This window comes from Gymnogyps californianus, chromosome 4, assembly GCF_018139145.2.
Source record: "Gymnogyps californianus isolate 813 chromosome 4, ASM1813914v2, whole genome shotgun sequence".
NCBI classification, from domain to species: domain Eukaryota; kingdom Metazoa; phylum Chordata; class Aves; order Accipitriformes; family Cathartidae; genus Gymnogyps; species Gymnogyps californianus.
Window position 1 is genome coordinate 36603963 of NC_059474.1, and position 21464 is coordinate 36625426.

Sequence of the window (21464 nt, forward strand, 5' to 3'; positions counted from 1 at the left end):
AGTGCAATTCTGTGATCATAGTATTTAGGCTATAGGCTCTTTGTGGTCAGATTTCTTGTGGTCTGCTGATTCCTGACCCAGATTCAAGATTCCTGAACGCTGCTGTGGTAATTATAATAAAGACTGACTAATTGACAGGTTCAAGGAAAGTTTTGATTATTTTGCACGCTGCTCAGTTTTGTGGGTTTTTTTTTCTTGTACTCTTAGCCTACTTTCTTTGTGGTGATGATGCCAGCCACACGTAAACTTCATAGCTGTTCCATTTAAAAGACTCTTCTGTAGACTGAAGAACTTGAAGAGTTTTTTGAGTTTGTGAGGTTAGAGCTAATTAATGCAACTGGCAATTGAAGAAAATTACAAATACTTGTACTGATAGGAACAGAAAGCTGTCCTTGAGTGCACTGTTACGTACTTCCCCTTCCCCGACCTGGACTCTGCAAAGGGGCAATGTGGTCACTAACATCAGTGACATTAGAGGAGGCATAATATAAATAAATTTGAACAGCTGTCAAGGCACACTAGTCAGCTGGTTAGGATTCAAAGGAGGTGAAACTGCTTTTTAAATGCATGAAGGCTTCAAAGTAAAACAAGAAAAAGTAACATTTTTTACCTTCTCTCTGAATTCGGTTTAGGAGTGTTGCATTTTCAGTGTGTTTTTTCTTTCTTTTTCAACATAGCTGCAGAAAAGTGTGTACTGATTTTTATTTTTTTTCTTTTTTCTGACAGCATTAGAATTAGCTTTAGTGCTCTCCTGATATGTGCAAAGTTGAATTAGCAGCTTTTGTCTTGGCCCATTGTACAGCAGCAATCTTTTGATACAGTGTCGGGTTGCTTTGTTCTCCTGTTGTTGGCAATCTGACATTTCCTTCTGTCATTGACAGTGTGTATTTTAGTGTCTTTATAGATACTCATCTATGTCCAGATGCCTAGATTTATAAAGGATTATCCTATTCCTAGAAGGTAATCATGCAGGAACACCTTCTGTGATTTTGGTTTTTTTTTTTTTTTTGTATAGTTACTCTACTTTTATTGTAAACTCAGTATTATAATAAAGTAAAATAAGATGGGGGAAATAGAAGCCTTGGGAGGCTTTTGCCAAGCTGGGAGGTCATCAGTGATATGATATTATGTATGTATTGAGCTTGAATCAAGAGCTCGGAGGAGCTACAATGCAATTTAGAGCAACTAATGACATTCCTGCCATTAGTGTCTGTTACTCATTTTTTTTATTCCTTATATCTGATCAGGAATATATATTTGGTTCTGAACACCTGGATTACGTTATGTGATCTGATTCCTTGGTCATTAAGATCAATGACAAAATTTCTATTTACTTTAGTGGTGCAGGGTTAAGGCTCCAGAGATTTAGGACTTCAAAAGAACAAGGAAAGTGGCGGTGTTCTTCAGTCCATTTCTCAAAAGGAGAACATAATGAAAGAAGTAGTAGATTCATATGTATAATTGAAAAAAACATTTGTTCAAGGTACTTGTACCGTTGTACAAGGTAGTTCCTTGGTTAAGGACCTCAAGATTGTAGGGTTGGTAAGAATTGAATTAGTTCCGGGTTACAGATTTAGTAGGTCAGGACTGCCATTTCAATGTGTTGATGAGTTCATTTCTATATGCAGCAGGCCATTCTCCAAACTGCAAAATTCATGACCGCAAATAGCGTGTAAGTTAACATGCCCTTGCTGCAATTCACAGCAGAGGGCAAGGGAACCACAGGAGCTATTCTCTCATTCTCTAGAAGAGCTTTTCTTAGAACACTTCTGCACCACAGAATCTATATCTGCTCGTTCTGTAGCTCAGGGCTGTATCAAGTCCAGCGTTAGCCTGTTCAAAAAGTAATGTTTGATACTTGTCAAATACAATGACACAATGATACAATGATACAATGTTTGATATTTGTCAAAATACAGGCATAAAAGCAAAAGCAGAGAATTGTATTTAAACTAGAATAAAGCAGGCATATATAAATATTGTATGTTCAGAATCAAGCTTGAAATTACTGCAGTGTTAAGGTATGCAAATTCTATGAAGCTGTTACAGTTGGAGTGCAAACTTGAAACATGCTCGATTCTCATAGGGAAGTCACTTCTCCAATTTACCCAATCCATTTGTGATTGAACTGAACTTATTGAGAGTTTCCATTTTTAATACTGAAGGTAGGTAAGTGATCTCTGCAAGTCTAAATGTATGTAGTTGTATTAGGAGATACGGATGAAGTTGTGAGTAAAATGTTGGATGTAACATTTAGAGACAAGTCTACCATTTCGTGTTCTGCAACTGGCTTTAGTGAAGAGCTATTTCTGGCTGAAGTCCTTCCTTTGACTTTTGCTTACTTAGGTATTCCACTTGACGATGAACTGACTGGCACTTGATGCAAGCACTTGTGACATATTATGTCTGAGCCAAAATCACTTGTCCTTTCTCTCTTATGCACTCTATGCAGGTTTCCAGTGCCCATGCATAAACTACAAAGAGTTTGTAGATTCCTATTACAGCTAGACAATGACAACTGACATCCTGTGAATACTATACTATTTCCTAAGTCACTTTCTGTAAATTTTTTTATTCTTCTAAAACAAAAAAAACAAAAAAAACCCCAAAAAAACCCCAGTACCTGATTGGGAGTGGGGACGAATGATCGTTTCATACAAAGTGCAGTTTAATGGCTATACAGACAGATTCTTGACTTCTACCATATAAGTATGCATCTAGACAATACATCCTTATTAACAGAGGTATTTTTAGTACTTTGAAGACTTGTGTAATCGCAGTTTGCGTTGTCTCTCATTGATAGCATGCATGGCATAAGTCTGACCAGCAATGGTTGTGTCATTGCCAAATGTTTGTAGGCCATCAAATGAATTGAAATTAGTTAGTGAAGGGAATGTATAGATCTATGTGAGGTGAAATATATTAAAAATGTAAAGTTGTTAATTGGAAGTTGTATGTAGCTGGGTACTTCCAAATTTGTCCTGCCATCAGGTTCAGTTTTTTAGATTATAGAAATTTCTTAAACCAATAAATCCTGTTTCAAGTAGAAGTAGTTATGTAGAATGGGAATCTGTCTGTATCTTACAAATATCATGTAAGTAGCTGTTCTAATTTAATGCTTGCTGCATGATTGCCAGGGTTAATTTCAACAAGTGGGAATGATGTCTATAACAATAATTTCAACTAGAATTTCTTAAAATTACATTATGGGTAAAACAAATAGGGTCCGGTGGATGTTTGTGCTTTCCCTTTGACATTACTTTCACAGAATTGAGGTCAGTAATTCTCTCTGGGGATCCCATAGGGCAATATAAAATGGTATAAGTATGTTTACAAAGCAAAGATTAAAAAAAAACCCCACCTCTCATCCTTCTGGGAATTTAGTAGAGAGGAGTAACCAAAGGTAGGATTAGAAGAGCTCACCACCTTTACTATCACCAAACATATGTGTTGTTTCAAGTTATCATAAAGTACAGAGAACTATGGGGTACTAAAGATGTACTCAACATAGAATTGATGATATGTAAGGGATAGTTACTATTTGTGTCATCTTGTAACACTGAGAAAAGAATTGAATGTGAGCAGAACAGCCTATGCTGGTCACCAGTGGAGGAGTTCATGTTGTGCAATGCTAAAAATGTGGGGGTTTTTTGCAGTTCAAATAAAAATCTATTTGTGAATGTTTGTTTTGTAGCTTCTTGTTCATTCTTTCTCTTTCTTGATAATACTTTTCTTCAATGTTAAGGCTTTCCTGAAAAGACTGGAAGCAGTGAAACCAACAGCTGGTATGAGGCGTTCTGAACAATTGATGGACTATCAGCGCCAGATGAGTTATCTAAGTTCTTCACCATCTGTAAGAAGAGGAAAATCTGCTTTCAGCCAGCTTAGTCCTTCGAGTATGTACTTTGAAGTTGCAGATTCTTGCATTTCTTTGCATGTGTTTATCTTTTCATAATTCAGAATTGTGAAGTGCTTACTGCTAAGCATAGCAAGCAAGTTCCTTTCTCTGTCTTCCTTTGATCATTTGTCACACAGAAATCATTAAAGTGATTTTAATCATCTTTTCCAAGAAGGTAAAAAAATCCCTGTTGTAAAGAAATATTCCTCATTTTGCCATACCCTTTATTGAAAGGAGAAGAGAAGGGGGGGTGGGAACCCCACACAAAAACCTCAAAGAACGTTCAAATTCTCACTCAGAAAATGTAAATCTACTGATAGTACCCTTTGTTTCTCTTAGAAATTGTGTGTGTAATATTTGGAAGTAGATCATGTGTCCCCATAGATCCATACCTGCTGGGTTGAAGAACCACAGCACTATGGCATAGGCTTGAATTCTTTGTCCTGACCGTTTACAAACAACTCGTAACACTTTGGGTTTGTATTCAACTTACTGTGATTTGGTTTTTTTCTGGAAACTATGGTAATGAGTGTTGCAGTACTAATATAGCATGAAGTTCTCTGTTGTACCGAGCATAAGCATTCTTACTCTTTTTTTTTTGTGTGTGTATGTTAACAGGAGGCACTTCAAGAGCATCCGCTGTACCAAGTACAATGAGCCAGAGGAATGAAAAACCTATGTCTGATTCAGCCAGTGGGGCATTACAGAGACCTAAACCCACTAATGTTCGTGCTGCTTGGTTATAAGTGCATTCTTTGCATTGCGTTCTGAGATGATCCTCAGACTTCTATTTTTAGTGCTTTTGTAAATTCTATGTGCAAAAATATTTTCTGCATTGTTCAGTGATTAAAATGCATTGCATATGATAGAATTGCTTATAAAATGGTTTTAAGTGAACACTTTCACTTCAGTCAGTGTTTTCCATGACAGGAAGAACTTATGAAAGAGGAGGTGGTATTTAAATGGACAAGATAAATAAAAATTGCTAATTATTATTTTATTCTCAAATCATAAGTGGAATTTGTATCCATAACATGGAAGGACAGAACTATGACTTGCACTATAGATGCAAGATGTAAAGAAAATCTTTAAAATAATAATATTTAAAAATATTGCGTTAAACTCATAAGCATATGCTTATTTCCTAGATTGTCTTTGTTTTTCATCCTGGCTTTGGGTAAGCCTTCTGAACTTTGTGGGTCATGTTCTTATGACTGAAAGAATCTTCTTTTTACAGCGGCAGGAAGAGGTGAAAAGCAGATTGTGTATTCCTGCATAGTTAACTAGAATACTGAGGCTGCAGAAGATGTTGTTCTGCCACTCTTGCACTCCAGGTGTTGAACGTTTGTTTTGTACTCAAGGCTGTGTCTCTTCCAGATTTAAAAGAATTTTGGAAGTTGTATTGGGACCTTTGTGTAGGAAAGAAGCATCTGATGCTATTGAACAAGAGTAAAGACTGAAGTGAACAACAGTTTCAGATTCACTCTAAAGAAGAGTAAGTTTTAGTTGCTTCTCAAGCTAGAGAATACTAAGCAAGGGAAATATTTCATGGCCCAGCTTTTGCAGATCCTTGCCCTTCTTGGTGGAGAGAAATAAACTTGAGCTGCAGGAAATTTGAACATCTGATTTTGAGAGTGACTACTAACCAGGATATAAAAAAAAAAAAAAAGAAAAAGACAGTAGAAAAAAGAAAATCTTGTTATGCTTCTTAACCTGTTTTTTAATGTCATGTTCATTCCAAATATTTGTAGTAGTGTCAGATAAGCTTCAGTAGCAACATCCATTTACAAGGGGAGCAAAATTTAATGGAATTGGTAATCGCAAATAGTAGGTGGTATGCTTTATTTCTATATATAAAGGCAAACTTTCAGTGAGCTTATTTTGTAGGACTGTAGTCTTATAAAGAGCATAAATTGTGATGCCATTATCCATGGATATTGCTGGAACCCTGCTTGCTTCCCCAGCTTCTTCCCAGGACAGATACAGGAAATCTCTTTGTATTGCACATAAAGAAAAAAAAGCTATATTCAGTAATGCTGGGTCTTAGCCCTGTGAAAAGGAAAGTTTATTATTCTTTGCTCATGCTTGCATGAGGGCTTAGGCTTTCAGGTATTCTGCATTGTAACAAAATTTTTACTTGGTTCTGTGTGATAGTTTGGCAGAGCTTCTGCACCTGGTGACCTGCAGATCAAATTTAGCTGTTTCACAATATTTGAACTTTTAAGTTTAAGCAACATTGTGGCAAACAGATTTTTTTATTGCAATTACTATTCATTGATAGGGACTGTAAGGAGTTTTTTGCATAGTGCTGCTGTATTTATTTGTATTATTGTGATAATTAAAATTATTCACTATTTAAAGATTTTTGTCCTTGAATGTGAATATCAGGGTCACAGTTTAAATACTTTTGAATGTTCATATGATAATTTTTTTTCTGTGAAGGAATTCACGAAATGAATTACTTTCAATTGCTTCATCTTATTTTGTTTAACTTTGGTATGAAAGACTGTCAATTTTGTATGTAATTTTTGTAAATCATAAGAAATAAAATATTTAACATGAATTGTTTGTCATTGCAGTGACTTCTTTCAGAGTTTTATAATTGGTATTAAAGTGCAAAGGAGGTAATGGGAGAAGTGTTTTGTACTATGTGTAGTGGAGGAAAATGCAAAGAATCAGTTTATTCATTGATACACTTTACCTGTTAGTGACTTCAGTGTGGGTTTTTTAAAATAAGCCATATTGGCAGGTCTTCAGTAAGTTAGATAATCTCATCAAGATTTTTATAACAAAAAATCCTGTTTCTAATAACTTGTTTTCTGTCTTTTTTGTAAGCTGGCACTTTTTTTCCTCTTCTACTTTCTTGGTGTCCATCGTCGTCGTCCCCCTCCCGAAGATCTCTTTGAAAGAAAAGTGCAAGCTGCTTTGCTTCCTTCTTAAAGTGAAGTGCCACACTGGTTTGACACACGGTTTCAGGTAGGAGCCAATCTCCCTGCTGAAGTGACAGGTTTGCCAGTTTGGGTGACAGCCCTGGTGTATTGATCCCACTACTATGAGAAATGGCCTGTGATGCCTCTGTCGTATTTTTGCTCTGGAAGTGTCCGTGCCTCATTGTGAGCTCTGTTTCTTCCAGGATAGGGTTCTGCTGTGTAGTCTTTTCTACAATACTGAAGGTCTTAAAGAAGGCCCTAGCTCAGATCACTGACTATATGAGAAGAACAGGGAATGATGATGTATCCCTGTCTGGATAGGTGACATGGGAAGGGCATTTTCCCAAGCAGACCACTGAATCCTTTAGAAGTCAGTTTTAATCCCAGCGAACCTAACAGACTCAAGCTAATTTGGAAGAGTCACACAAGGCCATTCCTCATATGGAATGTATAGGCTTTCCCCTGTGCCAGAGCCTGTCTTCTATTAGATTGCTTGCAGTCTTTACTGAAGATCCTGAGGCATCTCTGCTGGCATCGTGCCACTCAGATGAGGGTTTGTCTGATTATTCTCAGTCAAATCGCTGGCTGGATTTACGCATCTTCTGTGATGTATGTAGACTTTACATTGGACTGATTTTCCTGATTGTCCTCTAATGAGTTTCAGGATAAACCCCTGTAAAAAGCCTGAGACACTTCATTCTAACAGGTCACCAATAACATTTTTATCCCAGTGCTTTTCCTTGTTCTCTATGGTCAATAGACAAAAATAACCTCCTGCCTCCCCAGCCTGGGTAGCTCATTGAGTCATCTGGTAGGTGAGAGCTTGCACTTTTCCCTGGAGCACAGTCTGCACATCAGTGTGGTGGACATGAGGGCAGTGAGGCCGCTTACATCAAGCCTTCTAGCTGCGCAGTCGTGACCATCATATGCAGGCAGTGATGAGTATTTCCACTGTGAGATATCAACAAGAAGATGGTGAGGGCTGGGGAGGAAAGGCTCCGTCTGCATCGAAGTGGTATATCTTATGAGCCAGGTACACTGGGCATCAGGTGTGATCTTTGTGGTGTTTCCCTGCTCAAACTCTTGAGCAAAGTAGTGGATGAACCATGTCATTTCCACCTGATGAATGAGAAACATAGAGATGAGAGCTGCATCTGGAGCCATCTTCCAGGACTGAAATTACGTTGAGGTCATATTGTTTCAGATACCAGCAGGGATTGCTAATGCTTGTGATACAGATCTGGTTTGTCTTCAGGATGCGTGGTTCCAATACCTTGGTCAAGAAAGCTGCTATATGTCTGCTGGTAACTGTCCTCCTGGCCAAGATGAGACAGGATTTGGCAACGTTGAACCTTGTAGCTGTCGCTTCTGGTTCCAGGACTACCTGTGTTACTCACTGCGGAGTCCTAAAATGCTGTTCTCCATGATTTTTGTTCAGGGCTGTGTACAAAAAGATCTCTCTACTGTATTATAAGTGGTCAGAGCTTGGGACAAAAATGACAGGTCTCAGTTCTCTCCATGCGGTGGCTCTTAGGACTAGAACATGCTATTGAGAGATTTCGCTGGTTTAAAGTGAGAGGGGCTTCACAAGGGGAACACAGGTGGCTGAGATTTGCCTCCTGCAGCATGATACTTTTCCCTGACATCCTAGATGGGCTAGTGGTGCTCTCCATCTGCAGCCGAGATTATCCAGTAACTGTAACTGTGGCATCCCTGCAGATGGAGTGTTCTGGTTTTTTAACAACTTAGCAAGGCTTTTTCCTTCTGCTATACTTCTTCCCTATGGCTTTTAAAGAACTGATGGCTGCTCCTTCCATGATGAGTGTAGGGCAGAGAGTGGAGGTTATCACCTTCAGAAAGGTAGGGAAGGTTCAATCTGCTGTCATAGATTCTCCCCCTCCCACTCTGCAGTAGGCTGTGCTCTTCAGAGACAGGTTTATCTTTCAGACCCACCTGAATTTCCTAACAACTTCATCTCATCCAAAAGATCAGTGTACCTCAGTTCCCTCCCCAGGTAGTGTCCTTTCAGAGCTGGGTAGTACAGTATATGCTGGATGGTAGGTGGGCTTTGTCTTTCTGTATTAGTAGGATATATTACCAGGCTCTTCAGGGCAAGTTTCCCAGTGTTCAAGTGTGAGATGTAAGGGAATAATGGTTTTGATGCAGGCTTTTGCCTGCATAGTTTGTCTGTGACTAACTATTGCAAAGGTGCAAAAGGATTGGGGCAGTGGTATCAATTGTCTGTGACAACTGAGGTTCATCTGACTGGAGTTCAAGTAGCAATTAGAGACTATCTGCAAAGTCTTCTATTTTCCAGCTTTGCAGAGCCGATAGCTGGATTTTAGGTTACACTTTCAGCAGTGAGTGCCACGGACTCAGTGCAGAGCTGCTTTCAGGTGAACGGTTATTATTTCGTTGACAGTTTTGAACCCTGACCCCAAGTATCTTTATGGAGAGTACTGCCTGGAATCTGCCACAGGGTGTGCATACGCATTCAAGCAGAAATAAGGAGCCGTTTACCTGTAAGTGTTTTCCATATGTATTATTTCATGTATTGTCTCTTCCCCCAGTGGAATTTTCCTGCATTCATACTCCTCACTCTCCTTTTTAATAGCCTTTACTCTCCCTTTGTTTTTTGCCCTTTCTCTTTTTTTTTTCTGGAATATAATAACTTCTTTCATTTATGCTTATCTGAAGTTTCTTTTGCTTCCTCTTACTGCTCATTCACACATATGCTTCCCCCCAGGGTTTGGTACCTCTGCCTATTACAATCTATCATTGTCTCTGGTATCTTTGTAGCCAACTCAGATCTTCTCTGAAACATCCAGATGCAACCTTGTCTGTGAGGTAACTGTGAAATGAACAGTTGCAGTGTGTTAGCAGGCTTCTCATAAGGAACCATTAGGAATGTGTGGAGGAAGGAGAAAGGAAAAGAAAGGGCAGAAGCAGGCAGGTAAAGCTTCTAACTAAGCCTACTGCAATAAGCACTTTGAAAAACAGTAGAAAGATTTTCTTCACAAACTTATGGTTCAATAGGTTGCAACCCTGGTTATTTACTACTGGGAAGAAAACAGACCAGGTATCTAGAAAAGCAAGTGTTTAAGACAGTGACCATGAAAGAAGGGAGATGAAACAATCAGGCCAGGTTGAAAGAGACACTATCTTCATGAGACAAAAAAATTAAATGTAGGTAATTTAAAAATACTGTCATTTTTGGACCAATTTTTTCCCCAAATGCTTCAGGTGGATAGATGTTGCTTCCAGATACTGTTTTAGTAGTTTGTACCTGCCTTCAGGGAGACAGAACTGATGGGTCTGAATCTGCAGCAGACACAACCCATCATGCTAAGTGACAGAGAGCTAGGACTACCTGCATCTGACAATAAATTAATTTCAAATTAAGTCTAATTTCAAATTGAGTCAGACTCAATTTGGTGGATACATAGACTACATATAAACAAATGTTTGCTAACTGAACCACTGAAATAGACACAACTCACTTTCCCTCCTTTGCCTAATTAGTATATTCTTCAGTGAGTTCACAACCATGCAGCATCTAAAGTTTAAAAACTCTGTATTGAGCATGTTCTGATCTCACTGGTAATTAATAGCTCAAGTTGTTAGTAATGGTATAGTTGGAAGTATAGTTATTAAAATGACTTAGAAGTATTCCATTCTAGAATACTTTTTCAAGTAAAATAAGCAGCAATGACTTCACTATCAAATGAAGACACACTTACTTCAAAGTTAAGGGTAATACAAATGAATTATCAAAGCAGCTAACACTATATGGTAGTTTATCTGTAAGACAACTGGCTGCAGTACCCTCAAGCTGAATCCACTTGGGTTTGCTATTGTAGAATTATCAATAACCATTCCACCTACCTAAAGCTCTGTTTCAAGAGGCTTAGGCAGTACCAGACAGTCACTAATGGTGTGCTGATTAGCACATCACCTTAAAGGACATGTACTTTTTTTAAGTACACTGAACACATTACAACAGGAAAAAGTTCATTAATATATTAATTTATTTCATGATTTCAGTTTTAGTTCAATTGAACATCAGAGCAGACAACTTTTTGCTTTGTGAAGATACAGGGACTTTTTGAAACACTATTTCCATGTTTGAAAAATCAGATTATGGTTTCAGCCATATGATTGTATAATTTGTCAGTGAACAGGCTGCAGTTAGGAACTCAGCCTGGTGCTTTAGTATAGTTTATATTTTCAGAGATGCTTTTCACTTAATATCATATTAAAAAAATACAGCTTTAGAAGAAAACATGATTTTAATTCATGTTATAAATGTCATCACGCTGTTGGGTAGAGACATCACTTAGTACAATAGGTATTACAGAAGAAAAACTCTGTTAAGAGTTCACAATATTAGATTTTAAACAGGTATAGACCACCTAAGTCTTGTCTCTAGACAAGATGTATTACCTGAAATTTGAAGTATAATATATACACAGGTTCCAATACAAATGTTGGAGGAATTTTCATACAAAATGTAACTGTGATATAATGGACAATTTTTAAATTAATGCATCCTCATCTCAACCAGATATGTTACTCATAAATTTTAGTCTGTTTCCCTAGGAAATATTTTGTCATCCATTACATCACAATAGCATATTTTTAAAAAAAGTTGATTGAGAACAATTGAACTCCATTATGTTACGTTTTAGACAAATTTCTTGATTTCATCATAAAGTACTAATACAAAAGCTCCGCCCATGCCTCTCAACACATTTGACCAGGCACCTTTGAAGAACGCTTTGGATCCTTCATCTTTAGCTATCTTCTTCCAGCAATCAATTGTGCCCTTGTACATAATATCAGCTGTGGAAACAGACATAAAGGTCAGAAGGCTTGAAGTTATACAGCAAGTCTGTTTCAACTTTCATATATTTAAAACAACAAGGAATAAGCAAAGTATAGCCAAGAATTTAAAATTAAGTAATCAATTCATGAAAAATAATTTTAGTTCTCCACATGGAAATCCAAACAAATCAATTCTCAGCCTAAGTGAACATGACAGAAATAACCAGCAATGTGTTTCCCATAGCTTTTTTTTTTTTAAGGATTCCAATATGAAGGTCATTAGTTTTCCATAAGACAAAAAATACCCAGCATCTCCCATCATATCTCGATGAAGAGATACTTTCTGCTGCCAGAACATTATAGGAGCACTTATTCTTACCTCCCTTTCGGCCAGACTGCATCATCATCCTACGTCGCACAGTATCAAAAGGGTAAGAAACCAGCCCTGCTACTGCAGTGACAGTCTGGGCAATCATCCAGCTCACTACGATATGCACATTCTTTGGATCGGGCAACATACCTGTCATCAAGAACAAATGAGCAGAGTCAGTACAGAGGGAAAGAGTTGTGGGAAAGATGGCTCTGGAAGGAACAATCACCCACCAACCCCAGGAGTCAATCAATCAAGTCAACTCATCAAGCCTGCAACTTCTCCCTTCATCCATATTTGACCATTAACAGGTACTATGAGTGAAATCAGTTTATAGGACTGATGGATTTTGGGATCTAAGGCCTCTTCATGCTCCCTGACCAAAAGGTCTCTCCTGCAGAACCCTCCCAGGTTTGTGTCATGAGCTGCAATGAGTAACAAGCTACCATAAAAGCCCATCTGTACAAGCCTTAAGACAGAGAAAGAAACCGGAAAGTGTGCAAAAAAACCTCTGCAAACCCAAGGCTTCTGATCAAAACAGCAAGTTGAGGGAGGCAGGAATGCACTTCAGAAACACCTGGGCATATTCTAGCACTAGCACCCTGAACTGGTGCTGAGCCAAGCCCTGCTTGTCCTTGTACCACCAAGTACCCTAGAGTGCTTTACTGGATGGATCTTCCCTTGCAGTCACTTCTCCATGCACTTCTTACCCTTGGCCGTGTCATAAACCCCAAAATAGGCAGCTCTGTAGATGATGATGCCCTGGACAGACACACTGAATCCTTGGTACAGGCCCTTCAATCCATCAGACTTGAAGATCTTGATGATGCAGTCGCCCAGCCCAGTGAACTCCCTCTCACTGACTCCTTTGCCCACATCAGCTGCCAGCCGGGTCCTGGCAAAATCCAGCGGGTAGACGAAGCAGAGGGAGGTGGCTCCCGCAGCACCCCCGGACGCCAGGTTGCCTGCGAAGTAGCGCCAGAACTGCTTGTGCCTGTCCACTCCCCCCAGGAAGATCTGCTTGTACTTGTCCTTGAAGGCAAAGTTGAGGGCCTGGGTGGGGAAGTACCGGATGACATTGGCCAGGTTGCCTCTCCAGAAGGAGATGATGCCTTGCTCCTTGGGGATGCGGACTATGCAGTCAATGATGCCCTTGTACTGCTTCTCCGCCGTGATCTGTTTGCTGGCATGCTGGACCTGTACGGAGGAGAAGGAGGAGGGTGGGAGGGCAGAAAGAGGGACACTGCAGAGGTGACCCCGCACGGCGGCCCGTTGAAGGGCACGGACGGGGCCTGCCCCGGCTCCCGCTGCCCTGAGGCGGTGCTGAAGGGCCTGGGCAGCTCCCGCGTAACCGGAGCCGGCCGAGCTCCTTCCCATATTTAGTCACGCCGGCCGGCGCCCGCCGCGCCGGCACCCACCTGTGGCGCAACCCCACCGGGCTCCCGCCGCCGCCGCCAGCGGGGCCCCGCCGCTCCCCGGCCCCCGCCACCTCCTCACCTGCAGTAGCAACTTCACTCTCTCGATGGGGGCGACAGCCGTCTTGGAGATGGCGGCAGCGATCCCGCCGGCCAAAAAGTCCTTGAGGAAGCTGAGCGCTTGGTCACCCATGCTGGGAGCCGGTCCGACACCCCCTGCCCGGAGAGAGCCAACGAGCCGCGCACCTCCCCACCCGGCCGCCCCCGCGCACCGCCGGCCAAATAGCCCTACGTCCCGCGCCGCCCCTCTTATACCCCGCGGCCTCTCGCGATAGGAGGAGGTGTCCCACCGGTCCACGGACATTGGCTGGGACCCCCCCGAGCCCGCCCTCGGGGTGGGCGCGGGGCAGCGCCGCCATGTTCCCTTGTGGAGTGTCCGCGAGGGCCACTGGGCTCGGGACGTTTAAAGGGCAAATTAAAGTTATCTGGTCGCTGCCGGGGAACGCTATGTCAGAGCATGTGCCTGCTGTATTAATAGCTCCCGGGAGGCACAGGAGGGGACTAAGGAAGCTGGCAGGAGTACCTCATGCAATGTTAACCGTTTCGTGCAGGCCGGAGGCTGGTGCCGGGGGCTGAAAGCTTGCCCAGAGAGGTCTGGATGCAGCGACTGATCAACTTGTTGACTGAAGTCAACTCGAAGAAACAAGAGTGCTTTAAGCCTTGACTTCATGTGCATGGATTCACACCATGAAGGGTGAGGGGGACATGGATGCTAGGCAGGCGCCCTGGTGTGAATGTCGTACCCTACAACAAAAGTCACTGGGGATGCATAGTCAGCTAGGAAGGTGGTGCCATGGTGCAATGTTCACGAGCATCAGTAACCAGAAATGGGCTAGACCTTTCTGAGTCAAGGACAAAAAGAGAGCTGCTTCATGTTTGATACACTGTGTGGACTTGCAGGCGTTGAGGTCTTTAAATACCCCGGCATGCTCCAGGACCTGGCTTTCCCAAAGAGGAGAAAGCGTGCCTTCCTGCGTTGTACCCTCATTTCAACCCTGCAAGGTCAGACCGTCACAAGAGTCACAGTCAGTCCCCTCTGAAGGAGGGAGGGAGAGGAAGGGACTCTGGGAAGCACATGCCCAGGTACACTTAAGTTGCTTGAGTCGCACCAGATGTGAAAGAAGAGTAAAGGCTGTAGTGAAACCCTGCCTTCATTCAGTGACTGATTCTTAGGGAAATGTTCGAGTCTCAAATGAAGATTACATGGCTCCCTCACTAGTTTCCGTGTTTCTCATCTGTACTCTCTGGCTGACCCGCATGAGAAAGCAAGAGCTTATGATTCGCTGTTGGGTGACTTCGTTGCGTGGAATAGTTACGTGAAAGCCAATGCAGCAAGTTGTAGATGCACACCTAGGAGTTTGCCTTAAAAAGGCACTAAGATGTGCCCCTAGGACAGTGTTATACTGAGGAATGCATAGGGTAATGGGGTCTGCTTTGATTTGGTAATATGGTATCAATAATGGAAATTGGATTCATCTTAATGTAGGTGCTAAAAGATTGGCCGTTCCACGAAGAGACATTCTCTTCAGGACAGCAAATCTCTTGTCACTGACGTATTTGTTAGCACGAGTCAATGAGACTGTAAATTTGATCCCCTGTCTCTCTTGGTCTCTGCTGCTCTTATGTCTGTTGAGGTAGAGGTCTCTTCTCATGAACCTCAGCTCTGGGAAGCGGACGACAGCTTTAACTTCCAGGAGCACCCTTTGCACCTTGGCCATCCTGAGCAGATGGAGCCTTTCCCCAGCTTCTAAGAAAGGGGAAGAGAGCTCTGTGGAAGAGACCTTTTCCTGAGCAAGGACCAAAAGCAGGTGCAGGCAGGAAGCATAGGGGATCCCTAGAATTAGACTGTGAGTTGAGGGGAGTATTGTTTAATGTGTGTACCCTTGACCTTTCCTTTTTCTTCCTCATACTTGCTCACCAGGTCTGGTGTCTCCTCTTTTCACAGGAAATAGCCCTTTTAACGTCTCAGCGATTCTACTGCTGGTTTCATACAGACCCATGGGATGGTGGTGCTCATAGCTGCTGCCTGACTGTCCAGACTGATAAGGTCTTCTCAGTGTGTCCACTCAGGTGTCAGCCAGTGCCCTGCTGACTGGCGCATGGTGAGTGAGAGGTGAGAGAGCAGCAGTGGGATGCTACTGGGGAGGGAGGGGAGTGGGGGGCCTGGAGTGAGACTGGGGGGGGGGATCTAGCCTGAAAAGGTCTTTTGCCTGCCCCTCCCCCACCATCTTTGTTTTAGCTCATTTAAATTGCCTTTTTTTTAAATGACATTTTTAGCTCATTTGAATTGCTTTTTTTTTTAAATTACATTTTAATAAAGCCTTTATCATAAGAATTACAGTCAGTTTTTGAAGTTATTGTGGTGCATAATCATCCCACCCCACAGAGGCTCTTTGGTTTAATAGGTATTTCTGTAGCAGTAATACTGTTTACCCATGACTGCCAGTATTCAAAGAAAGCAGTGCGTAGAAAGTGAATAGCCACTTTTTCTGCTTCTGCTGTCCCTTCCCTGAACCCAGATGTCTATTTCCAGGAGATACTCGGCTTCCAAACAGTATTAACAAAAGCAGGGCTGGACCAGAACATGTGTCTGCTACTCTGAAGGTTATTCTTCATTTGTTTGATTTTTGCTCCAAATGCCTGTTTTGGATCTTTCCTATGTGTGACAATGAGGCTTTTTATGCTACTTACTGTAGGAGTTCAAATGTATCCTGTAAGGAACTTATTGCTAACTCCACCAGTACCACCAAACTTCAGGAAAAGCATTTCCACTAGCTGGAAATGTCATTAAAAAAAAGTGAAAGGAACTTTGTCTTTTCATATAGTTAGTTGGTGTTTGATGTTCTATATTCGGAACAGTTACTGATACTTTCGTAGAGAAATGGTTAAAACAGTTCTGAAAACGCAAGCTTTCCTTTCTGAATTATTGAAAGCCAGCTTTTAAGCCTCATCTTCCTTAGATCCTTGCAGCTTGGGAAGGATTAGCTGGCTTTCTAGGCTGAGTTTGTGGGTGCTCTGTGCTGCTGACGTAGCATAAAGACACTGGAATTTGTTCCTAAAAATTCTAAGCTAAAAATAATAACCTAGATCTACATTTTCAAAAGAGATTAGTGACTGACTACATTGTGCTTTGATGTGTGAATAACCAGCTTGAAACACTACCGGAGATCAACTTCTTTGTAAAAGTAGTGTGTACCGTTGTTTATTTGCATTTCGAAGACACTGGGAACCCTAGTGCTGAGGCTAAGCCAGACACAAAATAAAAAAGCTTTTCCTAAAAAGTCAGCAGTCTTAATCTGACAGCAGACACAAGGGGGAGCACAAGGAATCAGTCCGACCATCCTGACCCCCAACATAGACAGTGATGGGTAGACAGTGTATTGGCAAGATACCAAGAAGAAATAATGTGGATTTTTTTCAGGGAAGATTTGCAGGGTTGTAGTAAATTCTCCATGTGTAAGGTTGGTTTATGTCTGTGGTCAGGAGGAGAGTAAGAGATCCCAAAGAGGCTAAATGAGTATGAGAGTTGAGGAGAAATAACAGGGTTGGTAGTGACAAAGATGATCAAGAAGAATGAAGGAGTGTGGGTTTTGAGTTTTGTCTTGGGCAGATATTAGTGAGGGTAATTTTAGCTGGGTGTTGGTGTTATCTGGCTTAGAAGCCTACATTGAGCTGGAGGGGAGGAAAACTGGACAGTAAGTGTAAGCAGCACATTGAGGAGGGAAGTGTTAGTGCTGGAAATAGCAGTGGGAGTCAACATAGGGTATGTTTGTTTATTAGAGCATGTCTGTAATGTGAAGACAAGGAGTTGGAGGAGGGTCAAAATTTCAGAAGAAAACTGAGGAAGTGGGTGAAAATGGATATGAAACAGATCAGAAGTTACGTTGTAACAGGACAAGCATGGGGTGTAAAAGTAGGAAAGAAAAAATACCCAACATGTGACACAAGGAATAGACTTGCAGGAAGTGGGTGGTACCATATTGATACTTCCTTTGGCAAGGATTTGTGCAGAAGATGTTCAGAAAGAGAGCATTTCAGAAGTGAATTAAAAGTGGTGAAAGGCAGCCAGGTCTTCAGTTAACTTGGAAAAGTAGGAGGAAAAGTTAGGAGGATAGCACAACTGGAAGGAGAGACAATTAAATGGTTGTGGATGAAGTAAACCAGATCACAGGCCAACTAAGAAATTGAAGGTGAAGGCAGACTGAGGTATGTGTTTGGCAACCAGACTTCATAATTCATGAGATAGGAGTGGAGAGTAAGAAATAGAGAGAATCTACAATCAAATCTGTGCTAGAGAAGAAAGATAAAGCAGGAGGAAGGCGGCTGAGATCAGATGGGATTTTATCAGTCTGATGAGATGAAAATAATGGAAAGAGCAAATGAGAGGACATGAGGAAGGACATGGCAGGTGAGGGAGCAGGTCAGAGAGGAAGGATGGGACAACAGAGATCAGGGGCAAAGCAATGGTTGCTGCAGACCACATCAAAGGAATGGCTCTTCCAGGGAGTAGGACACTGAGTGAAGGGTGCAGGTGAAATGAACGGACCAGAGCAAGGAGACATACGGGTGTCTGCTGTAGGGTGTCAGCAAGGACATCAGCGTGAAGCTTGGAAGCTTCCTGAGGATGAGTATGAGAAATTGTGAGGAAAGGAAGAGAGTCAGTTGAAATCGCAGAGGAAGGCTGATAAGGAGGAGCTCGCTGGCTGGCTGACAATTCTTCAGAGGGGAAAAGAGCGGAGATATTGCTCAGAAGCAGGTAAAAAGTGACAGGAATGGTGAGGGCAGCCCCAGTGTGAGTAAGGGGTGGGATGGGATGAGAAACGGAGGTCTCTGTAAGAGACTGAAGCTGCAGAGGGAGAGTCAGACAAGGGGATCCAGGACATGTGGACATTGAGTTTTAATAGGCCTGTGGGAAATATTTGAAGTGTATCTCCAGCGGCAGCAAGTGAAGAGAAGGAAGGGGAGTGGAATGGGCAGAAGGACAGAACAGGAATGCAAGAAGGGCTGATTGCGCAATGGTAAAGTCTCAAGAGAGTGGGGATGGAGAGGTGGAGGTGTGGCAAATGTCACTAAGGGCAAAAAGCAGGCAGAGTAAGAGGTAGGGCTCAGTGCCTCAGGTAGATTGTTTAAGAAACAAGAAGGAACAGCTGAAGGAATAAAAAGGGAGAGAGAAAACCAGGCTAGGTGGGGAGGGAAAACTAGAGGAGTACAGAAATAAGTTGCAGCAAGAGGGCAGGGTGAGAGATGTGGAGGAGTAGCCCACAAGCAGGGTTAACCAGGTTAGACAGAGTCTCTCTAGTCTTCGTTGGCTGGTTTCTTCTTCATGCAGATTTGTGGCCAGGCGTGTTATACTTTTGACATTCCCTTTTGACCAAACTAGTAATGAAAGTATATGTGTTGACTGAATGTCTTCTGCTGTGTTAAGGATTGCCCTGGTGAAAGCAACTAACCTAAGTTTGATAAATTTTTTCGATTTTCAGTGCTTCATTGACTTCACTAGTGGCTGCTCTGAGGTAGTGGAGGAGAAGGCAAAGGTCACTGGAAAGAGCTGGGCATGGGGAGCTAGGGAGAAAGGAAACAAGTCAAGCACTAATCCTGCAGGATTTGGTTCCTCATCAGAGGTTTATTTCACACAGTTTTCAGAACCTCAGTTTCTTGTTTAATTCTGTTGCAGTATCAGGTGTGACAAGACTGCTTTGAGTCAAATCAGTCAAGCACTAATTCCTGCTACACTAGTTGTCTGAAGAATTGAAATCACAGTCTTTACTCTGAAATTAATTTCACTTCTCTGTAGGACTGTATAGTAAATACTTGGTGCGCTGTAGACAGAATAACAATATTGCTAAGATTTAGAACTTAAGTAATCTTTCCTCATAGGTCTCTACATACCTTGAGAACAAAAATAATCTTTTATGTCACAGGTGTGCATTACAGTAAATAATTAATGGATGCTACAGGCTGTCATAAACATTTACAGTACTCTAGAACATCTATTCATTGTTTGATAATTAATGCATTCATGCCACAAACATAACAGTACACATTACAGATTATGGTAAACTCATTAATCAGAGGCCTTGTGGGCAGTTTGCAAGCCATGGATATAAGCAAATTAATAACCTGTTAGACTCCATAATAGTTGATTTACTATTTATTAACTCTTTTTTGGTAAATATATTTTTGATAACAAGTATAACTTATTATCCTCAGACTGTATTTTGGAAGAAAAGGCAAAGAAAAGTGAAGTGACTTGCTCAAGGTCGTTCTGTCAGCATGTGGCAGAGGAAGGCATGAATGCAGGTTTCCTAGTTTTGTCAGATCTCTCTCGTACATGCTGTTTGTATATATTTTTTAATCTCCTTTCCTTCTCCACCTCTATTTTTAATGGCTCAGGACAACCAGCTAAAGTTGGAAATTGAGCCAGAAGCAGAGAGTTTTATCAGCAGCAAGATCAGCTTGCTGTCCTAGTCTGGAACACAGCTTAGAGCTGAAGTGGATGAAGTAGGAATCTGCTCAAATGCATGAAGTAGGTAGATGGGGTAATGCACATCCTGAAATCAGGTTTTATTTTTAAATAACTGCTGTAAAAAGGGTAACGTTGAACGGTAGTTTCCATTGCTTTATAAGTTGTTTCCTGTCTGGTTTGATGTGTGGTGGTTTGTGATGCTCTCGATCAAACAGAAAAGGTTAGCTGGCATAAATTTGTACAATTCAGTTACCTAATAACATTCTGCACAAGTATTAGTGCACAACTGCATAGTGTTACACACACTACTTCATTGTTATTACACAATTAATTTATCCACACTGAACTGTGCCCTCACTCACTCATTATTCATGGGCAAGACCTGCTGAAGACAATAGAAAAGGGTCTGGAAAGGAACTAAGTAAGGGTGTCAGAATTGGGCTAATAGTTAATAGGTTTTCTCAAAATTGTGCTGGCAACATAAGCTACTGCAATAATATGAAAAGTCCAGGTCATGTTTATTCCAATAATACCAGTAAAGCTTATTCAGAACAAGCATAAAGCAGAATTTGAAAGCCTACTTTGCAGGTGAAAGGAATATTGTACTTTTTCTTTTGGTGTAGACCTCTGCAGAAAATAATTTCTTTAGTCGTTGCCAAACATGCATCATTACATGGTGGAGCGTATATCCCTTCTTGGATTCAGTGATTTTCAGTTTTTGTGCTTCCAGGAAAAAATACATGCTGAGAGGATCTCTGATGTTTATATATTTAATTACTTTTTTAAAAAAATTCTAGTTGGAAGATATTTTGTGTGAAGAAATGAGATCTGGAGATTGTTCTGCTCTACAACAGCTATTCAAAAACTGTGACCTTCAGGGCAAAGGAAGGTCAGGAAAGTTTGCTTCTCAAGAAGAGCCTACATTTCCAGGGTCCTAATCTTTATGTTTGATAGATACTCAGAGCTTCATTTTCCTAATTACTACCTTGAAACATTTTATTTCCTATCATCTTTTTGTCTTTTTTCCTAAATATAGTAGTTTGCTTTTGTTTTTCAAATCAGTGCTAAGAGATAATTAAATTGTACTTCGCTTTTCTACATGTTCCAGTTCATTCCCAGAGATATGCTTCTCATGGCATTGACCAGATTTTTTGGAAGGTATGACAGCTGCAAACAGTATCAACAATGTCTGGGCAGGTACGTGATCAGAGAAGAGCTAAGTTATGGGCTGAAGCCTTCTGTATTTTCTGTAATACATGATAGAAGTTTCTCTTGCTGCTAGCGGGTGACGCTTCCCAGCAGTAGCGTTCTGACTGTGTTTTACATCCTGATCAGGCAAATGAGTTCTTCACCTAGTTCTCCTGCTTACCTAGTGGTTTTTTTATGTTTGTTTGTTTCCAAACTGGAGAAACATTGGGTTGTGTGAATGCAGAGTTCAGATGCGCCTGCCTAAGTTGTATGACCTAGAAAATAGGTCTGATTTGTTTTCAGAGTTTAGTAA

At 41.3% G+C, this 21464-nt stretch overlaps 2 protein-coding genes across 2 annotated transcripts in view; one reads left to right on the plus strand and one right to left on the minus strand.

Annotated features, from left to right (window-relative positions):
• CFAP97 (cilia and flagella associated protein 97) overlaps positions 1 to 6447 on the plus strand; it is a 35215-nt gene extending 28768 nt beyond the window's left edge. Inside the window, exons 5-6 of the mRNA XM_050895805.1 lie at positions 3746 to 3896; positions 4517 to 6447. Coding sequence (XP_050751762.1) covers positions 3746 to 3896; positions 4517 to 4644 — 279 coding nt within the window. The 3' untranslated portion in view covers positions 4645 to 6447. The remainder of the gene's footprint in view (positions 1 to 3745; positions 3897 to 4516) is intronic.
• A 4391-nt stretch (positions 6448 to 10838) lies between these two features.
• On the minus strand, positions 10839 to 13631 carry SLC25A4 (solute carrier family 25 member 4). Its single transcript, XM_050895516.1, has 4 exons — positions 13520 to 13631; positions 12733 to 13219; positions 12032 to 12172; positions 10839 to 11670 (listed from the first exon to the last, which is right to left on the minus strand). Exons 1-4 carry the CDS (start codon positions 13628 to 13630, stop codon positions 11513 to 11515), a joined length of 897 nt encoding a protein of 298 aa, XP_050751473.1. The 5' UTR covers position 13631; the 3' UTR covers positions 10839 to 11512.
• Positions 13632 to 21464: the final 7833 nt, after the last annotated feature.